Source organism: Schistocerca piceifrons, chromosome 6 (assembly GCF_021461385.2).
Source record: "Schistocerca piceifrons isolate TAMUIC-IGC-003096 chromosome 6, iqSchPice1.1, whole genome shotgun sequence".
Classification (NCBI taxonomy): domain Eukaryota; kingdom Metazoa; phylum Arthropoda; class Insecta; order Orthoptera; family Acrididae; genus Schistocerca; species Schistocerca piceifrons.
The window spans coordinates 481,428,775-481,452,443 of NC_060143.1; the positions used below are offsets into that span (position 1 = coordinate 481,428,775).

A 23,669-nucleotide genomic window follows, 5' to 3' on the forward strand; every position below is an offset into this window, starting at 1 on the left:
AGACGCGGTCCACTTGTCACTGTATGGGCTACAGCGATGCAGTAAAACAGCCGCAAGACAGCAGTTCCAATCTAATTTGCAGCCAGTAAATCCCCGATTCATTAAATGGTCGACCAACCATATGTAAAAATGCTAGACAAATGTCAGATTACTTTAAAAATCACGTAATGTAATTAATATTTGTATTTAAACACGTAAGCGAGAAAAAGTTCACGAAAGGATTGACATTGTGCTTAAAATTTGTTAGAAGTCACTAGGTGGTCTCATTACTAAACACTGGATAAATACAGTCTCGCTAATTTGCGCTCCATTTTAAGGGCAAATTAGTTTTTGACGCATCCCAATATTTATGACGTCATATCTCATGAATTATGAGAGGTACAGTTATATAATTTTGCAGCTAATTTAGTGATATACGTCAAAACTGCCTGCAAAGTGTGTTAAGGACAGAGTTTATAGGAAGGAAGTGATAAATTAAAACGTCCTGCTTGATGGTGAAGTTTCGCTGCGCGAAATTTTAAGTAACAGCTACTTTCCTTCGCATATCTCCTGAACTAAATACGAGGGTCACTCCAAAATAAATTCACACTATTTTTGTAAAAATACAGTTTTCATGCTGCATGTGTGAAAGTTTTACAGTGTGTAAATACATCCTTCCCGCTTGTTTTCAAACTTAGTTCAACCTGTTCCCGTGAGTGACGCCGTCACAGCATGTCTTCAAAATGGCTGCTACATTTGACGTTCGTCAGAAGCAAGGTGCTGTCATAGAATTCCTGTGCTGTGAAAACGAGACAGTGGGAAACATCCACAAGAAGTTGAAAAAGGTGTATGGAGATGCTGCTGTCGATCGCAGTAGAGTTGGTCGCTGGGTAAGGAGGTTTCGTGATGAAAGCGGGCACGGCAATATTGAGGATTGTCCTCGCAGTGGCAGTCCTCATACTGTACACACTCCAGAAAATGTGCAGAGAGTTAACGAATTGGCGACTGCTGATAGACGCATCACAGTGAAAGAACTGTCACGCTACGTTGGGACAGGGGAAGGAAGTGCTTGCAGAATACTGAAAGTGTTGGCGTTAAAAAAGGTTTGTGCCATGTGGGTTCCCAAGATGTTGACAGTGGCTCACAAAGAAATAAGAAAAATGGTGTGCAGCGAACTTTTGGAACAGTACGAGAATGGTGGAGATGATTTTCGTGGAAGAATTGTGACACGGCTCCATCATTTTTCACCAGAGACGAAGAGGCAATCAATGGAGTGGCATCATTCAAATTCACCCAAGAAAAAAAATTCAAAACCACACCTTCTCCTAGAAAAGTTATTGCTACGGTGTTTTTCGATTCCGAAGGACTCTTGCTTGTGGACATCATGCCAAGTGGAACCACCATAAATTCTGATACATATGTGACGACACTGAAGAAACTTCAAACGTGACAGAGTCGTGTTCGACCACATTGGCAAAAGCAGGATGTTTTGCTGTTGCACGACAATTCATGGCCACACGTCAGTCAAAAAACCATGGAAGCGATCACAAACTCGGATGGACAACACTGAAAAACCCGCCTTACAGCCCTGACCTGGCTCCATGTTACTATCATCTCTTTGGGAAACTGAAAGACTCTCTTCCTGGAACAAGGTTTGAAGATGATGACTCCCTTGTGCACACTGCCAAACAGTGGCTCCAACAGGTTGGTCCAGAATTTTACCGTGCGGGTATACAGGCGCTGGTTCCAAGATGGTATAAGGCAGTTGAGAGGGCTCGAAATTGTGTGGAGAAAAGAAAATATTGTTCCTAAAGGATCTATCTACACACCGTAAAACTTTCAAACATGTAGAATAGAAGATGGATTTAAAAAAAATAGTGTGTATTTCTTTTGGAGTGACCCTCGTATATTTACAAAAATATAGGGACAAAAATATGGAAACAGCAAAAGCACATTACCATGCGTAATACGGTGTAGGAAACCACTTGCATTCCAAACAGCTTCCAGTCCGCACGGAATGGATAAATACAGGTCCTACATGGTTTTCAAGGGAACCTTATACCATTCTTCCTGAAAAATAGTGGCAAGTGCCGGTAACGATGATGATGGATAGCAATCAGGCACCATTCTCTCCAAAGTAGACCACAAAGACTCAATAATAGTGAGGTATGGCGACTATGGTGGCAAGGGGAGATGTGACAATTCGTCCTCGTGCTCACAGAGCCAGCCCTGAATGATGCAAGGTGTGTGAACAGCGGACCTGTCGTCTCGGAACACAGCATCACCTCTCGGAAACAAACACTGTACCATGGGACGGACCGGATCAGCCAAAATCGCCGCATAATCCTTGACTGCAGTGCGACCACGCAGAGTAACCATGGGGCGCATGGAATACCGCCATATCGCCGCCAAAATCATCACGAAATCTCCGTCATGTTTCACTCTTGGGAAGTAAACTGGGCCCGAAGTTGGAAACAGTGCGTAAGAAGAGTTGTTCGACCAAATGGCTGTATTCCATTTCTCAGTAGTAAAGGAATTATGGCTTCGAAACCACGTTTTCCTGTCACAGGAATTTGAATTACTAATGAGTTGTTTTGGAATTCCAGCTGGCCCAGCAGTTACCAGCTTATGGAGCTACCTTCGTGTTGATTTGGCATTGACAGTTTGCGAGCGCGACATTCAGTTCTGCTATGACTTCAAGAGGAATATAATAATTCCAATCCCAAAGAAAGGAGGTGTTGACAGATGTGAAAATTACCGAACTATCAGTTTAATAAGTCACAGCTGCAAAATGCTAACGCGAATTCTTTACAGACGAATGGAAAAACTGGTAGAAGCGGACCTCGGGGAAGATCAGTTTGGATTCCGTAGAAATATTGGAACACGTGAGGCAATACTGACCTTACGATTTATCTTAGAAGAATGATTAGGGAAGGGCAAACCTACGTTTCTAGCATTTGTAGACTTAGAGAAAGCTTTCGACAATGTTGGCTGGAATACTCTCTTCCAAATTCTAAAGGTGGCAGGTGTAAAATACAGGGAGCGAAAGGCTATTTTCAGTTTGTACAGAAACCAGATGGCAGTTATAATAGTCGAGGGGCATGAAAGGGAAGCAGTGGTTGGGAAGGGAGTGAGACAGGGTTGTAGCCTCTCCCCGATGTTATTCAATCTGTATACTGCGCAAGCAGTAAAGGAAACAAAAGAAAAATTCGGAGTAGGTATTAAAATCCATGGAGAAGAAATAAAAACTTTAAGGTTCGCCGATGACAGAATTACAATGTCAGAGACAGCAAAGGACTTGGAAGAGCAGTTGAACGGAATGGACAGTGTCTTGAAAGGAGGATATAAGATGAACATCAACAAAAGCAAAACGAGGATAATGGAATATAGTCGAATTAAGTCGGGTGACGCTGAGGGAATTAGATTAGGAAATGAGACACTTAAAGTGGAAAAGGAGTTTTACTATTTGGGGAGCAAAATAACTGATGATGGTCGAAGTAGAGAAGATATAAAGTGTAGACTGGCAATGGCAAGGAAAGCGTTTCTGAAGAAGAGAAATTTGTTAACATCGAGTATAGATTTAAGTGTCAGGAAGTCGTTTCTGAAAGTATTTGTATGGAGTGTAGCCATGTATGGAAGTGGAACATGGACGGTAAATAGTTTGGACAAGAAGAGAAGCTTTTGAAATGTGGTGCTACAGAAGAATGCTGAAGATTAGATGGGTAGATCACGTAACTAATGATGAAGTATTGAATAGAATTGGGGAGAAGAGGAGTATGTGGCACAACTTGACAAAAAGATTGGACCGGTTCTGAGGCATCAAGGGATCACAAATTTAGCATTGGTGGGCAGCGTGGAGGGTAAAAATCGTAGAGGGAGACCGATAGATGAATACACTAAGCAGATTCAGAAAGATGTGGGTTGCAGTAAGTACTGGGAGATGAAGAAGCTTGCACAGGATAGGGTAGCATGGAGAGCTGCATCAAACCAGTCTCAGGACTGAAGACCACAACAACAATGACTGCTGCAGCTGCCTTCCTGTTATGTTTCGTTGCAGTCCTCTCCAATGACCGTCTACCACGATCACTCAATGTACTCCTTCGTCCGGGCTGTGACTTAGCGGATGACTCTTTTCTGCTTTCCCTGTATGCGGCATAAATCATCGACATAGTGCATCTTAAAACGCGAAGTACTTGGGTTACGTTGATTGCGGAAGCACACACCGTAGCAGCATCGATAATTTGCCGACGTTCCAATTCACTTAAAAACACTCCGTCTCCAGGTCACAAGCGGCCCATCGGGACCACCCGACCGCCGTGTCATTCTCAGATGAGAATGTGGATAGGAGGGGCGTGTGGTCAGCACACTGCTCTCCCGGTCGTTATGATGGTTTTCTTTGACCGGAGCAGCTACTATTCGGTCGAGTAGCTCCTCAATTGGCATCACAGGGCTGAGTGCACCCCGAAAAATGGCAACAGCGCATGGCGGCCCGGTCGGTCACCCATCTAAGTGCCAGCCACGCCCGACAGCGCTCAACTTCGGTGACCTGACGGGAACCGGTGTTTCCACTGCGGCAACGCCGATGCCGGTCCAATTCACTTAGCTGCGACATAATGCATCGACAACTACACATAACACTGTTCTGATCTTGACTGACAGTTGTAACGCATTGACGACATGGCATAAGTGTCGTGGTGATCAATCAAGACAGCGTAGCACGCAGAGTACGCCAGTATCTGCATTATGTTCGAATACACATTTCTCACTGTGTTTCCACACTTTTGTCCGACCCCAGTACGCGTCGAACAATGACATAATTTTTCAGATGCACACAGTAATAAATGTAGATACTGTCTGCAAAATACATTGCGAATAGGGTTACCAGTTAAGAAGAAATAGTTGTGGCCGAGCGGTTCTAGGCGCTTCAGTATGGAACCGCGCAACCGCTACGGTCGCAGGTTCGAATCCTGCCTTGGGCATGGATGATGATGATGATGATGTTTGGTTTGTGGGGAGCTCAACTGCGCGGTTATCCTCACCCGTACAAATTCCCAACCTTTTCTCAGCCCAGTCTCGTCACTCTTCATGAATGATGATGAAATGATGACGACAACACAAACACCCAGTCATCTCGAGGCAGGTTCGGGCATGGTTGTGTGTGATGTCCTTAGGTTAGTTAGGTTTAAGTAGTTCTAAGTTCTAGGGGACTGATGACCCCAGATGTTAAGTCACATAGTGCTCAGAGCCATTTGAGCCAAAGAAGAAATAAATTAAAGGCATATGCCTGACACTGTACTTTTATTGCGTGTCGTTTTAAGTAAAAGCTAGTTTTTCACACTTTTCGATGTTTATGATGTCATATGGCCTGAACAATAATATAACTTTGCAGGTACATTTTGCGATATATGTAGATACTGCCTGCAATGTGTGTTGCCAGTAAAGTTAGTAGTAAAGAAGTAATAAATTAAAACGTCATGCCTAATGTTGAAGTCTGAATTATGACTAACGAAAATGTAGTAAAGAGATTAACTTTTTTTTTCCTTTCATCATTTTTTCTGGGGGGTCAGCGAGAAAAAGTTTCGTGGAGGTTTGAATTCACGTGTGAAGTTTGCTGGCATACGCTAAATACTCTCATTCTCAAGTACTGGACGAATATGGCCCGGGTATTTGCGCGCCACCAGTTTCCCTGTCTCAACACACACTGTTTCTAACTGCTATACTTGTCTTCTTGTGTTAAGCTTATAACACATGATATGCTTCTCAATGAGTAGATTGTGATAACTCTTTATATTTTGAAATTCGCAGAGTAATTATGCGAAATGTTGAAAATCAAATTTTCGTTGGCTCTGGAACCTATTATACACGCAGCATCCAACTGGCAATAGGTTCCGGGACAACGATTTAATTATACATATTGACAAATAAATGTTTTGATGATCGTTCGATACATGAAAAGTGGAAATGGAAAACGTTCTACGTTCCCTTTTTTTTCTTTGCAAAACGCATTTTCAGTGTTACTGCGTTTTCGGTGCTCTGTTGCATGTCCCTAGGCTTGGCCCAGGAGCCGAAACCATGGCGAAAGTCTTTGAAACCTGCGTAAGTAGACGACTCATGGTCTTTGTGTAAAGCTGTGCTTCCCTATGGACTTCCGTGATTTAAAATGTATGGGAAGTGGTTTATTGTTTGCTACAGCTCTACTGCTTGTAAACCTAATGCAGTATGTATGAACTTGTATTATAACAAAAAAGTTGTGCCTCAATATTAACGGCCCTAGCAAAGAAACATTGCTTCCCGCCATTTTCTTAAAAAGTCATTATTTTCATCATGGCAACGACAACAGCAACCGTTACGGAATTGTCTCGAATGAAAAACAGCCCAAAGTTGCGCTAAAATGTGTTTATTTTAAACCTTGACCATGGTTTCTGCTATAATAATATAGCCTTCTTCAGAAGTCTCACTAATAAATGAAAAATGTCAGTCCAGCGGCTGCATCACGACCAAGAAAATAACTTCAACAGACATAAGCCTGTTTCGAACGTAAGTAAAATTACATGTGGCACCGTATGTCCTCCCCCACTACCTCTGTTATACTGGGCTCACGGTTGTCAAATGTACTGCACCCCGCGCACTATAGGTGAGCGCCACCATCTCTTCGCAGCTACTAGGACCCGATGATGATAAACATATGTATCTGTTATCTACAAGATAAACATATTGCAGTAGCAACTTAGGAAGAATGGCTGCAAATATTAACAATATTTTCCTCTTTATTTGATTTGCTCTCAATACAAAATCCTTAATCAGTAGACAGTGCATCTTGCACAATCTTGGCTTCATAGAAGAAGAAACTGTAGCCTATAAGGGAGACGTATGGGACCTAGTATTAGAGTCAGAATGTAAAAGAGCTCTTGAAGACTTAAAATAAAATAAAACAGAAGGGCTAGATAACATTTCTCAGGTTACCTTCCATTAGGAAAGTGGGTGCACTCAGCAACTGTGATATGATTTATAAATTATAGGGCGCAGCAATCAATCGTCCTTTTTTTGTAGGTTTTATCTGGCAACTCCACATTTCGGCTCGTGCCTAGCCATTATCAATGTTGCCAAATAAAACCTGCAAAAAAAAAAAAGGACGACTGATTGCTGCGCTCTATAATTTATAAAAGATAACATTCCGTTGGTATTTCTAAAATCGCCGGGAGAATGGCAACCAAACGAATATTCAAACTGGTGTGTAGAATCCATGAGACTGGTGACGTAGCACCAAACTTCCGGAAATATGTCATCCACGCAGTTCCGAAGGTAACAAGGGCAGATAAGTGAAGAAACTATCGCGCAATCAGCTTAACATCTTATCCACACAAACTATTGGAAAGAATAATTCGCAGAAGAATTTAAAAGAAAATTGCGGATCTGTTAAGAGACAATCGGTTTGCTTTCAGGAAATGCAAAGGCCCCAGAGAGGCTATTCTGGCCTTGCACTTGATAATGGAAACAAAACCTACAAAAAGTACGCTCAAAGGATTTGTAGACCTAGAAAAAGCGTTCGACAATGCGAAATTTTGCAAGATGTTTGAAATTCTGAGAAGCTGCAGGGAAAGACACGTGACATACAATATGTACTAAAATCAAGAGGGAAGAGTTAGATTGGAAGATCAAAAACGAATTGCTTGCTTTGGAAAAAGTGTAAGACAGGGATTCAGTATTTCGTCCCTAATGTTCGATCTGTACATCGAAGAAACAACGACGGAAAATAAAGAAAGGTGGGATAAAATTCAAGAGGAAAAGATATCAATCACAAGATTCGCGGATGGGATTGCTGTCCTCGGTGAACATGAAGAAGAATGAAGGGGTATGTTGAGTGGGATGAGCGGTCCAACGAGTACAGAATATGAACTGAGACTAATGACAAGTAGCAGAAAAGGGGAATAGCCAGAAACTTAACGTCAAAGCCGCTGGTCACGATGGGGACGAAGTCATGGAATTCTGCTTCGTTGGAAGCAAAATAAACCACGACGGATGAACCATGGGGGATATAAAAAGCAGACCAACATAGGCAAAGAGAGCATTCTTGACCAAGAAAAGCCGACTGGCATCAAACATAGGCCTTAATTTGCGGGGGAAATTTCTGGGAAATGAACGTCTGGAGCACAGCATTGTGTGGTAGTGAAACATGGACTGCGTGAAAACCGGTGGAGAAGAGAATCGAAGCGTCTGAAATTAGTGTTACAGAAGAATGTTGAAAATCAGGTGGACTGAAAAGATAAGAATCGGCGAAGAAAGGAACGTATTGAAAACAGTGAGAAGAGGAAGGTACAGGATGACAAGATATCATGAAAAAACCTCCATGGTACTAGAGGAAACTGTAGAGCATAAAAACTGTAGTGGAATACAGAGATTGGAATACATCCCGCAGATAAACGAGGACGTAGGGAGCAAATGCTACTCAGAAATGAATACGTTGGCACAGGAGAGGAATTCTTGGCTGGCCGCATAAAAAGAACCTGTTAGGAGACTGATGACTCAGAATAAAAGAATGGAAGAAAATGAAATTGCCGGAAATTCGGTAAACTCTTACGTCATGAAATTCCTCGCGACATATAACCTTCCTATCAGCCTACAAAGCTGCACCCTAGCCTTATACTACATCGTCGCAGCCAACCATTTCTCCATCATTCTGCCTCCCTTCTACTCAATAACATATACCTCCTGCAGTTCTTCATGGTCCCCATTCCTGCAAACCTCTTTTCGTCTCCATCGGATTTGTGAGTTTCTTCATAAATCACCAGCAACACCATTATATCGTAAGAGCATCAATATCCTCAACCCTATGTATTTAAACTCTCATGTGAATCATTTATCTACACTCAAAATTAGTCAAATTGTCATCTATGTATGGTTTTTAAAGCTAAATGATTTGTCGTATTTTTTTATTATATATTTGTTAAACATGCAACTGAAAAACAGTTTTGTCCGCCACCAGGCTGTGCTCTTGAGGAGAGCTGAAATAACAATGAAGGAAAAAGAGCTAAGTGACCGTTCCTGTGACCTAGAGGAATAGCTGTGCAGATGTGTCTCTTGAAACACCTTGTAGATAGTACCATATATGTGGCGTTATTTCTATCATAAATAGTAAAAAGTGTTGGGAAACAGTGCGGAGATACTAAGAAAGCAATTGTGCTTCAAAATAGACATGCGAAATATGGATATAAAACCAAGTTTTTGGTATCATAACATATTTATTGCAAATATTTTCGCTTTGGTTAGCAGCCGTTGTCTCGGGATAACTTCCCGCTCCCCACCGGTGTTTGTACCAATTGCCTGCCCCACCCTACCAGAAGATACGACCCAAAGCTCGCTCTTCACATTCCATGTCTCAGTCATTAGACCCATTTATTTATTCATTCATTCTTTACGCATCCCTACTCGTACGTTTACTCGATTCGCTCGATTTTGACTGTCAATCACTTTCCCAGTACTTCTGACGCATGTTGCTCCTGTATGTCGACTTCATTGCACGACTTCTGTTGATAGTATGCGCTCAGAGGCATGATTAAAGGCAGTACAAACTTTCTTTTTTTCTTTTCTTAGTAGTTTTTAATATTTTCTTGTTAACAACTTTTTAACTTTCCTTACAGTTAGTTAGTTATTTATAGATTAAAATAGCATTTTTTTACAAAGCACATGATGGCATAACCTCGCCAAAGGCTACATCCTACTATGGACCACATGTTTCTGATTACATAACTAAATATTTATAGAAGGCGATTATTTTGTACACTATCTGATCGAAAGTCTCCGGACATTAATGTGGGATGTGTCCGCCTTCGTCTTTATGATGGGTTGAATTCTGCTGGGGACACTTTCAGTGAGGCATCTAAATGCTTACGGAGGAATGGCAGCCGTTTTGTCCTCAAGAGCCGAAACCAGAGAAGGTATTGGTGCTGGACGCTGAGGTCTGGGCCGAAGTCGACTTTCTAACTCATCCCAGAGGTATTCCATTTGGCTTAAGTACGGACTCTGGACAGACCAAACCGTTTCAGGGATGTTATTGTCCACAGACCATTGCCTCACAGATACTACTTATAACACGGTACATTGTCACACTGACACTATCAACGTCTCACGAGGGAACCTCCCCATCGCACCCCCCTCAGATTTAGTTACAAGTTGGCACAGTGGATAGGCCTTCAAAGACTGAACACAGATAAATCGGGAAAACAGGAAGAAGTTGTTCAGAACTATGAAAAAAATAAGCAAAATAGACAAACTGAGTAGTCCATGTGCAAGATAGGCTATTTCAGTGACACATGAGATCCGGAGCGCCGTAGTCCGCCAGCACGACCGGCCGGAGTGGCCGTGCGGTTAAAGGCGCTACAGTCCGGAACCGCGTCACCGCTACGGTCGCAGGTTCGAATCCTGCCTCGGGCATGGCTGTGTGTGATGTCCTTAGGTTAGTTAGGTTTAAGTAGTTCTAAGTTCTAGGGGACTGATGACCACAGCAGTTAAGTCCCATAATGCTCAGAGCCATTTGAACCATTTGAACCTCCGCCAGCACGGTATCTCAGCGTGCTCTGTCAGAGGGTTAGCCGCCTTCTGTAATAAAAAAACTGAGTTAATAGAACAACAACGAACTTAAAAGGGTGTCTTACGACGTCCGCCCCGATCAGATACAACGAACGAAAACGAACAAAATGATTCAAAAAAAAAAAAAGTCCCGTGGTTAGCGTGAGCGGCTGCGGAACGAGAGGACCTTAGTTCGAGTCTTCTCTCGAGGAAAAACTTTCATTTTTTATTTTCAGACAATTATTATCTGTCCGCCGAATGTCATTGTGAATTGCAGTGCGTCAGGAAAAATGGAGAAAAGACTAGTGAAAGACTTTAATGAACGTGTGATTGCTCCTTACGCGGACAAAGTTTTGCCTTATTCCTTGACAGCTATACAGGACAGAAGGATCAGGCATTGTACAGTTTTAGTGTGGGAGTAGACGTGATTACCATTACTCCAGGTTGTACACCTCTTGTGCAACCGTTAGATGTGTTTGGTTTTCGGCAAGTGAAATACATTGTGAAAACATTCTATGATTTTGCGAAGCTGCACAGGTACACAGAGCAGTATTGTTTACGTGAGCCTGTGTCAATTATCAAAGTTCAGGCACTCATATATAATCAACTTCACTCTCCAAAATTCCAGGACATGTTCAGATTTGCTTGGACGTATGCAGGATTTGACGGTCTACACACGGAAAAATTTGAAAACGTTAAAAACATATGTTTTGACAGATCACAGGGAAAACTGTGCGACTGTGAAACTGTTGCATCATTTGTTGCAGTTTATGTGACAAACTCTTATGTTTTCATCACTTTTCTGGGAGTGATAATCACATCCACAAGAAAACCTAAATCGGGCAAGGTAGAAGAATCTTTTTACCCATTCGCCAAGTGTACAAGTTAGGTGGGTCGACAACATATTCCTGTCATGTGACGCACATGCCGTCACCAGTGTCGTACAGAATATATCAGACGTGTTTTCCTGTGAAGAAATCGGTTGACCTATGACCTTGCGATCAAATGTTTGCGGTTCCCCATTGGAGTGGCACGTCCTTTCGTCTACTAATCGCACGCTTTTGCGGTGCGTCGCAAAACACAGACACTAAACTTATTTCAGTGCACAGAGACGTCAATGAACGAACGGACAGATCATAACTTTGCGGAAATAAAGAAAGTAGACTTTTCACTTGACGGAAGACTTGAACCATTCCACAACTGCTCACGCTAACCACGGGACCACGGCGCTCCTGAGCTCACATTATCCCTGATGTTGCCTATCTTGGCCATGGACTACTCGGTTTGTATATTTTGCTTATTTTTTTCATAGTTCCACACAACTTCTTCCTGTTTTCTCGATTGATCTGTGTTCAGTTTTTCAAGGCCTATCCACTGTGCCAACTTATAACTAAATCTGAGGGGGGTGCGATGGGGAGGTTCCCTTGTCAGAATAGTTCGTCTACTATACGCAGTACATGATGCTATAAAATGTGCTTACATTCTTCCGCTCTAGCGTTTCCTTAAACACAATAAGGGGACCACATCCCAAACCCGATAAACCTCTTTGTTGGCACAACACATTAAGAGAGGTAATGTTCTCCAGGTACTCACAAAACCCAAACGCTTCCATCGGAATTCCTCATTGTACAGCGTGATTCATCACTCCAAACCACTGGATTCCAATGATCCATTGTACAGTGGCGTCACCCTTCGCACCACCTCAAGCGTCGCTTACCATTGACTACAGAGATGTGTGGCTTATGAGGAGCTGCTCGACCATCGTATCCTTCTTTTTAATTCCATACTCGCGGTAATTGCACTAGCCGGACTGGTGGTAGTTGATTGGAATTCTCGAGTTATTCCTTCCACTGATTTCAAGTAATTTTTTTAAAATTGCCCTCCGCACTGCTGGAGTATCCCTGTCCACCAGCGCATCATGCATGTCCGCCTAATCTTGGTTTATTTGTGAGGGTTGAAATGTCACTGATGGATTTTCTAGAAAACATCCAATGACTTCTCCACGTTCTAAGGCACTGAGCTCTCCTGACCGAACCATTCTGCTCTTACCGATTCTCCATTGACAACGTAATACTCACTGCCTCCTTTTACACTGGGGTTACGCCTTTCCTGACATCAGTGGTCAATTCCGCATTACAGTGGGGTGTACTGTAGGGAAGCAGCCTACTCACGCCATATAGAATTCATATGCTTTCCATTGTGTGCCAGCCTAGTCCGCTGTAACTAGCTATGACGTCACGAATGTTGCACAATACCTTAAAAGTAAAGTAAATAATCTGAAAAGTTAATAGCACGTCAGGAATGATGCTAAAATGATAATGTGTTAAGTTTCAGTTTAGTAACTTTAACAGTTTTCGAAATTTGAACATTTTACGTAAAAATCATTGGTGCAACAGGAAGGAGCTGGAAACTTCAAAATTTTTATTCGGATTCATTTTTCATTGTAATTTAATGGAAACAGCATGCTGGATCTCACAAAGTAATATTTTGGTTGAAATTCATGATTTTCTGTTTTTTGTATCCTAAAAGTTCGAAAGTAAGATAGATTAAGTAAGTGATTAGATAAAGTTAGGATGTTTAGATTTAGGTAGAATGGAGGTTCGCTGTAATAACAAAGATTTGAGAAGTTTCTAAAAGGTAGATACAAAACTACAGCTCTAGCGTCTCTCCAAAGGCAAGTTCAAAGCTCATCTATTGCGTGCAGTGCAACTAAAATAATTCTCTCCCCAAAAGTATTGAACCTAGCCACATCAGAATTTTATTACAGATACTTACCTGTGTGCTGACTGCACAATTAAATTGAGAGCTTCATTGGCCTTTATCGAATGAAGCAATTAATTATTTAGTAACTTGAAGTGGGACTCTACTAGACTCAGCAGCTAGTCAGGAAGGCAAATTCTGTCGGCTGCGCTTTCGGCGGTCCGCACCGTGGCTATATAAATAAGTGCGCTGCGAGCTAGAGGCAGGCCCCGAGTTCTCTTCTTCACTCCTGGAAATGGAAAAAAGAACACATTGACACCGGTGTGTCAGACCCACCATACTTGCTCCGGACACTGCGAGAGGGCTGTACAAGCAATGATCACACGCACGGCACAGCGGACACACCAGGAACCGCGGTGTTGGCCGCCGAATGGCGCTAGCTGCGCAGCATTTGTGCACCGCCGCCGTCAGTGTCAGCCAGTTTGCCGTGGCATACGGAGCTCCATCGCAGTCTTTAACACTGGTAGCATGCCGCGACAGCGTGGACGTGAACCGTATGTGCAGTTGACGGACTTTGAGCGAGGGCGTATAGTGGGCATGCGGGAGGCCGGGTGGACGTACCGCCGAATTGCTCAACACGTGGGGCGTGAGGTCTCCACAGTACATCGATGTTGTCGCCAGTGGTCGGCGGAAGGTGCACGTGCCCGTCGACCTGGGACCGGACCGCAGCGACGCACGGATGCACGCCAAGACCGTAGGATCCTACGCAGTGCCGTAGGGGACCGCACCGCCACTTCCCAGCAAATTAGGGACACTGTTGCTCCTGGGGTATCGGCGAGGACCATTCGCAACCGTCTCCATGAAGCTGGACTACGGTCCCGCACACCGTTAGGCCGTCTTCCGCTCACGCCCTAACATGGTGCAGCCCGCCTCCAGTGGTGTCGCGACAGGCGCGAATGGAGGGACGAATGGAGACGTGTCGTCTTCAGCGATGAGAGTCGCTTCTACCTTGGTGCCAATGATGGTCGTATGCGTGTTTGGCGCCGTGCAGGTGAGCGCCACAATCAGGACTGCATACGACCGAGGCACACAGGGCCAACACCCGGCATCATGGTGTGGGGAGCGATCTCCTACACTGGCTGTACACCACTGGTGATCGTCGAGGGGACACTGAATAGTGCACGGTACATCCAAACCGTCATCGAACCCATCGTTCTACCATTCCTAGACCGGCAAGGGAACTTGCTGTTCCAACAGGACAATGCACGTCCGCATGTATCCCGTGCCACCCAACGTGCTCTAGAAGGTGTAAGTCAACTACCCTGGCCAGCAAGATCTCCGGATCTGTCCCCCATTGAGCATGTTTGGGACTGGATGAAGCGTCGTCTCACGCGGTCTGCACGTCCAGCACGAACGCTGGTCCAACTGAGGCGCCAGGTGGAAATGGCATGGCAAGCCGTTCCACAGGACTACATCCAGCATCTCTACGATCGTCTCCATGGGAGAATAGCAGCCTGCATTGCTGCGAAAGGTGGATATACACTGTACTAGTGCCGACATTGTGCATGCTCTGTTGCCTGTGTCTATGTGCATATGGTTCTGTCAGTGTGATCATGTGATGTATCTGACCCCAGGAATGTGTCAATAAAGTTTCCCCTTCCTGGGAAAATGAATTCACGGTGTTCTTATTTCAATTTCCAGGAGTGTATATTCCTATCAGCACGCACTCCATGTCGGAAGCCGCACTGCGTCTGTGCAGTTGCAAGGAACAGCCTTGGATGCTGTATTATGTAACTCGGTATGCACGTAACAATGATTTCGCATTGGGGTAAAGTGTTAATTGCGAAATGACTTCAGTGATTTATTCTCAGGTTTCGTACGTCGTATTTTCATGTGTCGCCGGAGGACAGACCTTCTATCATTACTAGCGTGGCGTTTGATGAGTATTAACATCGAATTTGGGCAAGTATTCACTTTGAACATTTAAATCGATAACTATTATTGAACAGTTTCGTTATCTAGGGATAATAGGATCCACGCAATAGACTGAACAGCTCTGATAGTGCAAGAGCTGATAGTAGCATTGCTTGGGTAAACTTTTGTCTGGAACTTTATGCTTTGTCGTTTTCAGAATACAGTGAAAATTGTTATAGTAAACTGCATTTTCTATGAATCCCAGACATCATCCTAAATCCTCAACGTAATGAACTTCAATGATCAATAATTTCATTTCTTCATCAGAGTAGACACAGTGAACTTTAATTACAGGCATCAGCTTTTTGCTAATCAGTTTCTGTTTGCCAACATAGTAGTTAGAGAGCCTGTGTTGAGAACAGCAACAATAAGAAATTTCCACCCACCGCCCCACAGTATAGATCCTACAGATCCCTTTGATCATAGTGTACATTCACACCGAATGATATAATACAGTAAAAGCGCAATTTAAAGTTCAGTACAACGAAATACTAGCAAAAGTTGCAAATTTCACTTCTTTCATTTTATGACTAGTTTCGGTCTGGCATCCTTTTTTTTTTTTTGATGTGTGTATTATTCTTAAGAAATGTCAGCTTGTTAGCAAATAATGTAAATGCGCGTAAAAAATTTCTCTATTCTGTACTTAATACTACCCAAAAAATTGTACGAGGCGTGATTTTTAAGTAAGGTCCGTTTGAATATAAGTACACAACGAAAAGTTATTTCAAAAAACTAAATTTATTTTAAGAAAGTACATACTTTACTCTATTTTTTGACATAGTTGCCAAGTTTGTTCAAATACGTATATACCTCTCAACCAGTTCTGAAATACCCCCTCCATAAAAACTTGCCGCCTGCTCTGATAACCAAGAGTTCACTGCCGTTTTCACGTCGTCGTCATCATTGTTACCGGTTGCCACTGAGGTGTTGTTTGAGGTGGAGGAACAGATGGTAATCGCTCGGCGCAAGGTCAGGACTGTAGGGTGGATGGTCTAAAACTTCCCAGCCAAAACTGCCCAATAAATCATGGGTCTGACCTGCAGTGTGAGGTCTTGCATTGTCATGGAGAAGGACAGTTCCCTTTGTAAGCATGCCGCGTCTTTTGTTTTGAATCGCTCTGCGTAGCTTTCTCACGGTTTGGCAGTATGATTCTGCATTGATAGTGGTTCCTCGTTGCATGAAGTCGACCAAAAAAACACCATGCGTATCCCAAAACACCGACGCCATGAATTTGCGCTGGGACAGAGTCTGTTTGGCCTTCACCTTTACAGGCGAGTGTGTGTGTCTCCATTCCATGCTCTGTTGCTTCGATTCGGGCGTGATATGAGAAAAGACGATATTAGGCAGGTGTACCAGTTTTTCTGGCTCTTCATTGTAAAATACTGACCTCGGAAATATATCGTAGCATAAACACATTCTATGTCGGTGCTAGAGAGCCTGTATACAGTGAGAGTGGCCATAGGTGAAGTTGCCCGTGATTGGTTGATTAGCTTTGGCAGAAAAATGGCGCCAAACGTCTCTCGCGCCCGCTATGTTCGCCGTGCTTTTGAGTTGAAGTTCAGAGGACTTTTGGAAACGATTAAAAGGTATTTGAATTATTAAGAGACTTGTTATGCGTTGTGCATGCATGTTCGATTTAGTTGTATATCGTTTTTAGTACATAATTAGCGTTTGCGATCTTAAATACGAGTTGAAGTAATGAAGCGTTTTGTGATGAAGTCGGTAGGACTACATGTTTAAAGTAAACACGTTAGTAATTGTATAGTATTGTCTTTGACATCTGTAATTCGTTCTGCAGACGTTCGTAAACGATGCCAGGTCGTGCTGCATTTGGTTGTTCCAATAGAGGCGAAGGTGGATTTCGCATGTTAGAATTACCACGCAACGAAGAAAAACGAAAGCAGTGGGCAGTCGCAGTCAACAGGGCTGACATAAATCAAACAGGAGCCTTGAGTAAACCAACCAAGTACTCTTATCTATGCGAAGGAAGTCGTTTTCCCTTTTTACTACATGTAAAACAACTTGCAATATACATAGCTAAATTTGAAAACAGACCTGTGAATTGGCTGTGTGAATATTATTATAACACATTATTCTTATAAACATTTAAGTAAAATAGGATTGTGTATCTAATGTGTAAGAATTTTGCTAAGTTGCAGTAGTCATAATTACGTCCTTCAGTGTCATAAGGTGCTATTTTTATATACAGTACTGTATTGAAGATTTCCACGAGTGTAATTTGATTTCTAGGCCACTGTTAGTAATTCCAGGTAACCTGATTGTATTTTTATAACTATTTCATTAATGCTGTTAGGGCAGGAAGTTTCCCAGATTTCTGTCTTCATTTTGTCGTGGTTGCTGAAACATTATTCGTAGTAAATAATTGTAGGTACTCATGAAGACAGTTTTTAGTAGGCCTACTTACTGTGGGGTAGAAGGGAGGGATACGGTAGTTTTCTTGTTATATTTGGTCGTTATTACACTAGCCTACATTTAACATTACCTGATTTTTGTAATCTTTTTCGTTTGTTATCTACGAGAGGTATTAGAAAGTCATAAGTAGTTGTTTACTTGTGACATGCAAAAAGTTTGAAGACGTGACAAGAAGTGCTAATACGTCTCACAGTTTTTGCATCCATGGCGAAGAAATAAGAACTTTGAGGTTCGCCGATGACATTGTAATTCTGTCAGAGACAGCAAAGGACTTGGAAGAGCAGTTGAACGGAATGGACAGTGTCTTGAAAGGAGGGTATAAGATGAACACCAACAAAAGCAAAACGAAGATAATGCAATGTAGTCTAATTAAGTCAGGTGATGCTGAGGGAATTAGATTGGGAAATGAGACACTTAAAGTAGTAAAGGAGTTTTGCTATTTGGGGAGCAAAATAACTGATGATGGTCGAAGTAGAAAGGATATAAAATGTAGACAGGCAATGGCAAGGAAAGCGTTTCTCAAGAAGAGAAGTTTGTTAACACCGAGTATTGATTTAAGTGTCAGGAAGTCGTTTCCGAAAGTATTTGTATTGAGTGTAGCCATGTATGGAAGTGAAACATGGACGATAAATAGTTTAGACAAGAAGAGAATAGAAGCTTTTGAAATGTGGTGCTACAGTAGAATGCTGAAGATTCGATGGGTAGATCACATAACTAATGAGAAGGTATTGAATAGAATTGGGGAGAAGAGGAGTGTGTGGCACAACTTGACTAGAAGAAGGGATCGGTTGGTAGGACATGTTCTGAGGCATCAAGGGATCACCAGTTTAGTATTGGAGGGCAGTGTGGAGGGTAAAAACCGCAGAGGGAGACCAAGAGATAAATACACTATGCAGATTCAGAAGGATGTAGGCTGCAGTAGGTACTGGGAGATGAAGAAGGTTGCACAAGATAGAGTAGCATGGAGAGCTGCTTCAAACCAGTCTCAGGATTCAAGACCACAACAACATCAACAACAACTTTTTGCATGTCACAAGTAAACAACTGCTTACGACTTTCATTCATCTGACGTAATACAGGTACGTTAGATCTTTAGCATTATGCACTTCCGATACAAAACAAATTCTATACACTATATTTTTTTATTTACGTTACTTTCATTGCAATATGACTAGTAAACAAACTTTAAAGGAGATAAATGCAAGTAACGAATAATTTTTACAGCCACTGTATCAAATTTTCCTGTGCTGTACATAGTAGGCTACTATGAGTATATTATAGCTGTAACGAAAGGCGTTTAACGAATAATTTCGCCACATTGTCTTGTGCTTTTGATTCGGTGAGTGTGTACTCCACTACTCCACTATTACCCATTCAAAAGTCTCGCCCGCAGTTTGGCAGAAAAATGGCCGCCGCATCGTCCGGTTGGCCACTCTCTCCCTATACAGGCTCTCTAGTCGGTACCATGGACTCACTAAATAAAAACTAGACCGCGCATTGGCGCTAGGGTCGTGTCCCCACATTGAACGTGATAGAATCCGCCATTTGAAGGGAAACAGTGCGTAAACAGGTTTCGTTCGTGTGCTGCTTTTAATTGTAACAGTATAATGGAAGCAAAGACGAAGACAGAAACAATGTTACATTTCACAGGTCCGTCATTTCTAGTTGTTTGTTACTTTCCGTTACTTGTATATAGTATTTTCATGGAGAAAAAATACATTATGAGCGTTTGTTTTTGTTTAGGTTTCCCCTTACAATCGGAATGGATAGTCGCTACTCCGAGAGAGAACTTCCAACCGACAGCAAATCATTTGCTGCGCGCTCTTCATTTTGAAGAGAATTGTTACATGGAAAATTATGTAAATAGACTTCAACTGAAGGACGATGCTATACCAACAGTATTTGGATTTCCAACTCATTTGAAAAAGGTATAGTGTCCTGGAAGTCGTGCAATATAGGCCTAGGTTAAATAGTGTGGAAATACTGTCAGTGTGTATAATTTTGAACGTTCCTTTTCCAGGTTACCAAGGCAATCAAATATATATTTCAGTATGAATCAGAGGTAGGGCGAGTAATTGCGTTTAGATACTTAACATGTGTTGTCAGGTGGTGATTATACTTCGTAAATGGTCAAATATTTGATTAAATGTTGCAAACTCAACCACTTTCAGAGGTGCTATCAGTGTTACAAACTAATGTGCGAATGAAATTCCTACGGTATTTAAAGTGATATGGATTATTTCAATTAATCACACCAAAGTTCGAGTGTAGACGATACTGTGCTAAACAAAAGTAAGCGCGCAAAATGTACACAGTAGTCGGCAAAAAGCAAACAGGACCTGACAGGTAAATTACGAGAATTAAACAATAATCGCACAGTCTGCTACTTTAAAAGTTTCATGTAATTATCTAATGCAAATAACTCGATGTAAACTCGCTCCACCTTGTCAGGAAAGAGCCTTACATTCTTAAATTTCGCGTCTCTATGCAGACGTATTTCGGAAATTAGGAAACTTCAATCATGTAAGTATACTTTTAAAATAGACTCGAATACTCAGTACTTTTTTTAAACAAACATGTGTTTAATTTGTGCTTCAATTTGCTCTTGTTGCGTCTCATATACGTGAAATGACAACCCTGGTACTAGGATTCATCCCTGCAAATGGCGGCGATCAGCTGCTTCAATTGGGGGACAGTTGCCTCGCTTCCCGCTACGGCGTGGTAGGGGCTTGGTCTGTACTAGAGAGGCTGTATAGGGAGAGGGTGGCCAACCGGACGATACGGCGGCCATTTTCCTGCCAAACTGCGGGCGGGAATTTTGAATGGCCAGTAGTGGAGTAGTGGAGTACGCACTCACCGAATCAAAAGCACAAGACAATATGGCGAAATCATTCGTTAAATGCCTTTCTTTACAGCTATAATATACTCATAGTAGCCTGCTACGTACAGCACAGGAAAATCTGATACAGGGGCTGTAAAAATTATTCGTTACTTGCATTTATCTCCTTTAAAGTTCGTTTACTAGACATATTGCAATGAAAATAACGTAAATAAAAAATATATTGTGTATAGCATTTGTTTTGTATCGGAAGTGTATAACGCTAAAGATTTAACGTACCTGTATTAGGCAGATGAATGAAAGTCGTAAGCAGTTGTTTACTTGTGAGACGTATTAGTACTTCTTGTCGGGTCTTCAAACTTTTTGCACCTCACAAGTAAACAACTGCTTACGCCTTTCTTTCATATATATATATATATATATATACTGAATACCTCTCGTAGATAACAAACGAAAAAGATTACAAAAATCAGGTAATGTTAAACGTAGGCTACTGTAATAACGACCAAATATAACGAAAACAACCGTATCCCTTCTACCCCACACTAAGTAGGCCTATTAAAAACTGTCTTCAAGAATACCTACAGTTATTTACTACGAATAATGTTTCAGCAACCACAACTGCGGAAAACGTGCTTACAGCTTGCCTGCGTCAACAGTCAGGCAATAATACTGAAACCGAAATAATGCGTAGTGTTCTGATTCGGAACGAAATTAAGTTTGACGCTATAAAGTCGAATGAGCGTGGCACAACAATTACAGGAACTTTCCGTTTCCAGCAAGGACTGTCAGATATTGGCTTCAGAAAAGCTTGTGATGCTACCAGTATGCACGCAAACGCTAATTTCGTACTAAAAACGATATACAACTAACTCGAACATGCATGCACAACGCATAACAAGTCTCTCAATAATTCAAATACCTTTTAATCGTTTCCAAAAGTCCTCTGAACTTCAATTCCATTCAACAGCACGGCGAACATAGGCAATAGCGACTCAAAGGAAGGCCTCGGCGCTTGTTCGTGACGTCACGTCAGCTAGGCACGGCCAACTCCAGGTCTGTTGCAGGCATACCTATAATGGTGGTGTCTCCTTCTCTGACACAGGAAAATGTGAAACTATTGGCGGTAGTTGACCAACACACATTGTTCTGAGAGATTCTGCAATCAATTAATTGTGCAATTCATTACACTTCTAAACAAATAGTGTACTCCTGAACTTAAATTTCCACCTGTTTTAAGCATTGACATACAAAAACAACTTCATGGTCCAGCACCAACAGAATTCGTGCTTCTTTACCTTATTTGTAAATCTGAGGAAGTTACGTTTGTAGTGGCTTGCTTTTACAAGAAACTGTGAACATGTTGGTGCTCTTCTTTAGGTATCTTGGTTGACTATGGGGTGAGGAGCACTGAATGTTAATGAAATATCTTGCGATTGTACACGTTCGGGGGTGGCGTGGGGGACAGAAGAAGAGACAAAAGAGAGATACTTGTTTTATCAAATAAATTTTTTTATCCTATAAAGTTTCTCCTTTCAGTTGCAAGAGGGGAATATTTATGTGCATGTTTAAAAAAGTTTAAGCTCAGCAGTATTTTCGATGTATGAAGCTATTTTGTTTCCTGTTTAGAATTCCTTTCGTTGAAAACGACTGTAATCTAATGACTGGCAACAGTTGGACATTTACACATGTAAATTAGTTCACATTTCCAGTTACGATGTCACATGAAAACAAATAAAAGAAACGAGTTCATCGTAAGGGGGTTGAGGTAAGTTTCGATAACAAAATGGATCAAGTAAATATAGTTACTTGAATGTAAAATTTCCGAAGCTTGCAATGAGGCAACGCATCTTCTCATATTGATCTACGTTTGTTTCGACAGGATTCAGTAATACAGAACTATGATCTTCATTTGTAGCTTTACGATAGTAAGAAAGTCTTTCACCTAAATAAAACTGCAGAATCCAAAACAATACCAAACATTTTGTCCAAAAATAAGAGATTTATAGTGATAAGCACGCCCAGGCGTTTCTGCCTGCAACAGACTTGGCGTTCGCCGTGCCTAGCTGACGCGACGTCACCAATAAGCGCCGAGGCCTTCCTTTGAGTCGGTGTTGACACAGGAAGCGCGAGAGACGTTTGGCAGAAAAATGGCGCCAAAGCTAATCAACCAATCACGGGCAACTTCACCTATGGCCACTCTCTCTGTATACAGGCCCTCTAGCCGGTACACGACGCACGCGCTCGTTGCGGTATGCGCGCGAACTACTACTGTCTACAACAAAACAGACCTTACTTTAAAAAAAACACGCCTCGTAGATTGGAAACGGCAGTTTAACATGGCGAAGATAGAAGGCACCTTTATCCATTACAATAGACACGAATATTAATATGAAAAACAACGCTGTTTGTTTCTGGATGGGGAAGCTTTGTTGACCCGGTGCCCTGACCCGCTCTGCCGGCAGCTTCAGCACGAGCGACATCAGCCAGCTGCCGTCGCCGCAGGGCACGGCGGCCGCGCGCTGCGCCGTGTCGGAGCTGGCGCTGTGGGGCGACGCGACGCACGCGCGCCTCGAGCCGGCGTCGCGCTCCTGCTCCACGTGGGTGGCCGTCGGCGACGTCGCCTCCACGTCGCAGCTGCCCTCGCCGCACGGCGGACACGCCGCCGCCCCCGCGCCCGGCGCCGCCGCCGCCTCCGCTGGCCCCGCCTCCACCGCCTCCGCCTCTGCGTCCACCGCCGCTGCCGCCCCGCAGCAGCCGGCGCCGCCGCCCCCGCCGCCTCCCGTTCCCGCCTTCACTGCCGCAGATCTCATCCGCTCCGTCAACAAGAAGGTACGTAATCCCTCCAGCGCCTGTCTGCGTCACTCGACTTAGGAGGAAAGCTCTCCACCTCTCGTACACGACGGCGTCTGAAATTTTCCTTCTTTACTCTTCTTCTCATAATGTTCCTCCCAAACTACACATACAGGGGTTAAAAAAAGTGACACGTATTCCTCCAAGTATTGCTCAAAAGTACAAGAAAAGTTCGTATAACATGTCCGAAAAACAAGTACCTGTACAGATATGGGCCCATCTGTCCTCTCATTCTCATCTGTCTCTTACGTAAAACTACACTCACGCTCATAAATTAAGGATAATGCTGATACATGGTGAAACAACGCTCTGGTGGGCGGTTTGC

At 42.8% G+C, this 23,669-nt stretch overlaps 1 protein-coding gene across 1 annotated transcript in view; it reads left to right on the top strand.

The window, feature by feature from the left end:
- The window catches only part of LOC124803392, a 319,564-nt gene extending 296,199 nt beyond the window's left edge, over nt 1-23,365 (top strand). Inside the window, exons 4-5 of the mRNA XM_047264575.1 lie at nt 22,957-23,147; nt 23,262-23,365. Of these exons, the coding sequence (XP_047120531.1) occupies nt 22,957-23,147; nt 23,262-23,365 (295 nt within the window). The remainder of the gene's footprint in view (nt 1-22,956; nt 23,148-23,261) is intronic.
- Nucleotides 23,366-23,669: the final 304 nt, after the last annotated feature.